The sequence below is a fragment of the Lampris incognitus genome, chromosome 13 (assembly GCF_029633865.1).
Source record: "Lampris incognitus isolate fLamInc1 chromosome 13, fLamInc1.hap2, whole genome shotgun sequence".
NCBI classification, from domain to species: domain Eukaryota; kingdom Metazoa; phylum Chordata; class Actinopteri; order Lampriformes; family Lampridae; genus Lampris; species Lampris incognitus.
The window spans coordinates 49389874-49396405 of record NC_079223.1 but is presented as its reverse complement, the minus strand read 5'-3'; the positions used below and the strand labels follow the sequence as shown (position 1 = coordinate 49396405).

The window sequence follows — 6532 nt, the reverse complement described above, 5'->3', positions numbered from 1 at the left end:
CACAGAGCTTGAGGCATATCTTGGTTTACTTAACTACTATAACCGTTTCCTTCCCAAACTCTCCACGCTGCTTGCGCCGATGCACCAGCTCCTCCGGAAAGATGAAAAAAGGGCATGGACTACAAAGCAAGATGAAGCTTTCCAAAAGTCACAAGAGCTTCTCCAATCAGCAAGCGTGCTGGCCCATTACTCTGCGGACAGAGAATTGATCCTAGCATGTAACGCCTCATTGTATGGGGTGGGAGCATTGCTTTCGCACAAGATGCCCAATGGCACAGAAAAACCACTAGGGTTTATGTCAAGGACACTCACTCCTTCTGAGAAAAGGTACTCTCTGCTAGATAAAGAGGGCCTGGCCGTGATCTTTGGAATACAGAGATTTCATAAATATCTCTATGGTCGTAGATTTACGATCGGCACTGACCATAAGCCCTTACTATCCTTATTCCATGAGATGAAACCTGTCCCCCAGATGGTTTCTCCAAGAATTCAGAGATGGGCAGTTCTACTTCGAGCACACGAGTATCAGATAATCTACAACCCGGGCAAGTATCATAGTAACGCTGATTCTCTTAGTAGACTCCCGGTTCCAGAGCTGGTTGAGGATGACGGTCTACAGGATCAAGTGCTGATGATGTACCGGTGAACATGTCACAAGTCAGGAAGTGGACAGTGAGGGATGCCACACTGTCCCTGGTGCACAGCTATGTCTTGAATGGCTGGCCAGAGGTGAAGGATCCTCAACTCATGCCATATCACACCCACCGTCTAGAGTTGAGTACGCGAGATGGGTGTGTCCTGTGGGGAGCCAGAACAGTGATTCCTCCGCAGGGGCGGTCTGTTCTGTTGAAGATGTTCCATCAGTCACATTCCGGCTTGTCTCGTATGAAAGGTTTAGCAAGGTCTTACATGTGGTGGCCGCGGATGAATGAGGATATCGAAAAGGAGGTCAGCATATGCGTGGAATGCCAGCAAAACAGAAAATCGCCACCTAATGCACCACTGCACCCCTGGGAATGGCCCGAGCTGCCATGGTCTCGCATTCATGTGGACTCCGCAGGGCCGTTCTTGGGCAAGATGTTCTTGGTGATAATCGACGCACATTCGAAATGGCTAGAGGTTTATCCGCTGAATGCCTCTACAACACATGCAACAATTGAAAAGCTACGGCAGTGCGTCGCAGTCCATGGATTGCCACAGATATTACTCTCTGACAACGGCAGTTGCTTCACAAGTGCGGAATTCAGCCATTTTATGTCACAGAACGGGATTCAGCATGTCACCTCAGCGCCGTTCCACCCCTCCTCTAACAGTTTAGCGGAGCGGGCAGTGCAGACCTCTAAAGAGGGGATGAAAAAAATGAGAGGAGATAGCATCGAGGCCAGAGTTTCCAGGTTCTTGTTCAGCTACCGCATCACCCCTCAGGCAATGACAGGGTTGTCCCCTGCAGAAGTGTTGAGATCTGCTGAGACTGAGACCTGCGTTTGACCTACTAAAAACCTGACCTAATGTTGAAAATTCAACAGAAACAGCTGAAACAGAAAGAACATCATGACAAAACGGCCAAGCTGAGAAGATTTGCACCTGGGGATGCTGTATACAAAAGGAATTGCGGCTTAGGACCAAAATGGATTCCAGCTGCAGTTGAGTCGTCACAGTTCAGAAGTAGCGCCTGTGAGACTATCAGAGAACCCGGAGGTTGAACAGAGGCCTGCGGTTGAACCGCGGGGGCCAGAGAGGGTGACCCCTGAAACAGTGGTCTTACCTGTCGCACCACCGCCACAGGAGGTTCGTCACTCCACCCGGCAGAAGTGTTCCCCAACTTATCTGAAAGACTATGATAGGGAGTGGTGAGATCATGTTCCAGGAAAGGCAAGAATGTGCCTTGATCTCACAGGAGTCGGGTAGTCCACACTGAACTAGCATTGAAAACATGGTAGAAAAAAACAAACAAACAAACAAACAAACAAACAATCCAACAAACAGTTGTTTCATCGTTATTAGTACTGTTGATCCCTGTGGAGAAACTTTTTGTTAGCCTAACGGTGGGGGCGGTGGGGGAGTGTAGTAACTTGTTTAACAAATCAGAGCCACTTACCTGTATGTCCACTAGGTGGCAGTAGCAGTAAATTGGATAACCCATTACTACCTAGGACCTTCCCCCGGATGTAGTTCTGTTGTGTAATGAATGCCTGCTGAGATGGCTCTGCTGTGTTGTGCTCCTAAAGTTTTCATCAATATATAAGTAAACAAATCCTGTGTGTGTGCTGGTTTCATGTAGTCAGGATACTACAGATGTCTGAAGTTCCACCTCACTGAAACAAACTCAAAGCAAACACAAATGTAAATGCGATGTACTCCCTGTTCTCTCTGCCCCCACCCTCTACAGCTGAACCGTCAGAACCGCTCTCTGGAGAGGAAAAGCATGTAGTGGCTGTCCGACTTGGAACCAGCGACCTTTGCTGAAATCAATCTTGTGGATGAAGATAACAATGAGGAAGAGCCAGGCAAACGTTTACAGGCAACGTCGACCTCTTATGCTACGTTCAGACCAAAGGCGGCGAGAGAGTTGGCGCCGCTTTGTTCGCCAGAGTTTGGCCGCCAGCTCCGCCAGGTGTGTTCGAACAGAACGCGAATTCGCTGTGTCGACGTCACAACAAGCAGTCTAGTTACACCAACGCTGCTAGCAAGTTTGCTAGACCGCACACAACAAATACCACACACGAGCAGTTTGTGTTTACTTGTGATCATCACGGATGAGCGACAGAGATCAGCTGCGGCGGCTCTGCTTTATATCAACCTGCGCCGCCGAAACCGGCGTCAGCGTTCTGTTTGGGTTCATAAACCGGAGACGTGCCCAGCTTGGCGAATTTCACCGGCTCGTTCAGGAGTTGCGTTTGGACGGCGTCCGAAAAGAATGCTGGGTAGGGGGCGTGTCTTCTTTCCCAACATGAAGGCGGGTTCTAACCCTACTTGAAGGTGATTGGCTATCGCCTGGCGAAATCTTCGCCCGAGTTGGACATTTTTGAACTCCCGCGCAGGCGCGTTCGTCGCCCGATTCGCCCAATTCGCGCCGCCCGTAATTTCGCCGCGAATTATTCCCGCCCATTCGCCTCCTCCCATTGACTTTGCATGCATTCACGCCGCCCAAAAAATTCTCGCCGCCTTTGGTCTGAACGTAGCATTAGACCAGTGCCGAGCCATCATCTTAGGTACAAGGCACTGTCAAACACACAAACTGGCATATGGGCGGTCAAAATGACCGCTGGTTTTTAAACTCTATATTCTGTCAAGATAAATACCCAGTCGAGATATTAATAAATTACATGTTAATATGTCTGTTAGGAAACTACTGACACCATAATTAACAGTTTAACAACTTTAATACTATATCTAAACAATTTAAACTTAAGAGAGACATGGCCGAACTTGAATAACAAAATTGAAAAGTGAAAATATTATCTCAAAAACAAAACGAAAAACACATATTGATAACCTAACAACCGCAACAAGGCCTATAAAACGTGACATGTAAAACAAGAACTGAAAATAAATATTGAAACAGTCCCAAACAACGACCGCAACTTAAAAACTACTAGACCGACAGTGGGTGGTCATTTTGACCGCTGTAGTTTTTAAAATCTATATTCTGTCAAGACAAATACCCAGTTGAGATATTAATGCATTACATATGTTAACATGTCTGTTATGAAACTAACTGACACCAAAATTAACATTTTAACAACTTTAATACTATTTTTAAACAATTTAAAATGGCAGCTGTCCAACGCCTGTAAATACTGCAGCGCCTCGGTGGGAGTCATGGTGCATCTGTAACCAGACATGTTGGACATCATCACACATCAAGTCTAGACTATTTCTCTCCACTGGGGGGCGCTAGTGTGTTTCTAGGACACAGCAACGAACTTCACGAAGGAAATGACGCAACCAACACACGTCATAAATACTGACATGACGCGCACCGTCACGCGCAAATGCCCGGGTAGCGTAGCGGTTCCACTGTCTACCAAGACAGGGGGTCGGCGGTTCGAATCCCCTTGTTACCTCCGGCTTGGTCGGGCATCTCTACAGACACAATTGGCCGTGTCTGCGGGTGGGAAGCGGGATGTGAAGACTTTGTTGGCCTTCTGATTGGTCTGCTATACCCACCAACCAGAGGGCTCCTACCCATGGTTACCGTTGCTAACGTACTTGGGGTTAGACAAGCAAATCGAGTGGATAAACTCTGATGCGCGCCGATGGTAAGTGAATTTGAGAGCGAAAACAGGAGGAATTGAGATTGAACGGGAAAATGGTTAAAAGGTGTGCCTGTAACAGCGACTCACGATACCCAGAATGCAATCCTGGAGTTGTTTTTATTCCTTTCAGCAAACCCAAAACAAATACTGAGAGATGTTGCCACTGGGTTCGGCTGTGTGGACGACCACACGGGCAGTTCAGCCCTGCCACTGCCAGCAGAAATACCTGCATATTGTAGCGAATTCGGGGGACAAGGCAACCACAGGAACTGCCGCGGCCGGGAAGCGAACCCGTATCGAATCCCGCACCGGGCAGGAAAATAACCGGTTACATTGGTGGCAGCGGTGGGATCCGGAAGTGTGCAGATCCTCAAACGTCTCTTCGGAGCGCGGGAATAACAAAGCCTTGTGGCGCAGTACACCCCGTATCGAATCCCGCACCCGGCAAGAAAACAACTGGTTACATGTCTTATTTGTAGTTCACAGTACCAACGTAACCGGTTAATTTCTTGCCCGGTGCGGGATTCGATACGGGTTGTACTGCATCACAAGGCGACATCACTAACCGCTCGGCTAAAGGGTCAGATTTGTTAGCTAAGGACTAACGTGTCTTATTAGTAGTTTACACCTATATTCGAACACTATTAATATTAATACTAATAATAATTTTATTATTAGTATTAGTATTACAATTATTAGCATTATATTTAGTATTTGTATTTCTATATTATCATTTTTATTTTATTAGGCCTACGTCTTTTTTAGTTATTGTATTTATGTGATTATCTTAACAGTGTTGTTGATGTATGCTGTACATCGCTTTGGATAAAAGTGTCTGCTAAGTGTAGCGGGCATAATAAGCCACGCCTTGTAGGGGTAGTAATAGTACTTATTTACCTTGAAAGATTAGGTTAATGAAGGGATCTGGGTCCCCATTCCCAATGCAATTAGTCTCAGTACCTACGTGGGTAAGTATGTGGATGCTGTTATATATTGTGATTATACCTGGTCCGTTGCTGCCACCTATAGGCGGACCAGGGTATTGATATTACGGGTGCCTTGGAGTGTCATGTGACAGTTGTTGTATAATAAAACCTACGGCTGTAATGACCACAAATTTCGAATCCGTCTCCCGACTGATTTATGTTGTGAACCTGGCAGTATAAGTTGGGCAATACTCTAAGGAAGATACAACAAAGTGGCGACGAGGATCTTATTCGACATCTGCGTGTGTTTCTCCGCTCGTTTTGAATACTCTGAGCTGGACTGTTACTGTGAAACCTGGAAGCTAGTAGGTTAGCAAGTTAGCTTCACCGTCAGAGGCTGCAATGTCGGCAGAGGTAAGATACTTGTGAAAAAAGCGGCGAGCGAGGGGAAAATGGCGGGGATGAGTGGGAGCATTGGCCCCTTTGATGGAAATACTGAGCAGTGGCGCTCCTACACAGAACGTTTTGAATACTTGGTTCAAGCAAATGGGATTGCAGATGAGAAGATTGTGACAACGTTCTTGAGTGTAATGGGGCCGAAAACTTTTGGTCTGCTGCGTTGCCTGGTCCAGCCAGCCAAGCCTGGGATTAAAAGCTATGCTAGCATAGTGGCTATGTTGACGGCCCATTTCTCACCCTAGCCACTGGTAATTGCAGAACGTTTTCGTTTCCGTAAAAGAAACCAAGAGGAAGGGGAGCATGTAACAGTGTTTGTGGCTGCACTGAGGAGGCTAGCAGAGCATTGTGAATTCAATGATGTGCTGAATGACACCATAAGAGACAGACTGGTGTGCGGGCCGAGGAGTGAGGCTACTGAGAAACGTCCGCTAACTGAAGGTTCACTCAAATTGGATAAAGCTGTCGAGATTGCTGTGTCAATGGAGCTAGCTGCCAGGGAGGCTCAGCACCTCAGTGCAAGTGGTAAACTACACTGGGTCTCCACCCAGGACAAGGGGGCTCACGAAAAATGTTACCGATGCGACAAAACAGGACATTATGCAGCAGATTGTTGGAGTAAGGACGTGGATTGCAAGAAGTGTGGAAAAAGGGGCAACTGGCACACGCTTGCAGAAGTAAGGGAGCTGACAGAAACCCAAGGCAAGTAACCAAAAAGCCAATGCCCAAATTCAAAAAGAGAGTCTGTACACAGTGTGGAACCAAGCCACACCACCACTGAGCCCAACAGCTCATCAGATGAGGCATCAGTGAATGTACTGTCAGTGCAGGGAGGTCCAGGTGGATATTGGGAAACTCCACTGCTGGAGGGGAATCCAGTGCACATGGAAA

General features: G+C 47.2%; 1 protein-coding gene across 1 annotated transcript; it reads left to right on the top strand.

Moving 5' to 3' along the window:
* Positions 1–648: 648 nt before the first annotated feature.
* LOC130122580 (uncharacterized protein K02A2.6-like) lies at positions 649–1488 on the top strand. Its single transcript, XM_056291509.1, has one exon. The coding sequence runs from the start codon at positions 649–651 to the stop codon at positions 1486–1488; it is 840 nt and encodes a 279-aa protein (XP_056147484.1).
* Positions 1489–6532: the final 5044 nt, after the last annotated feature.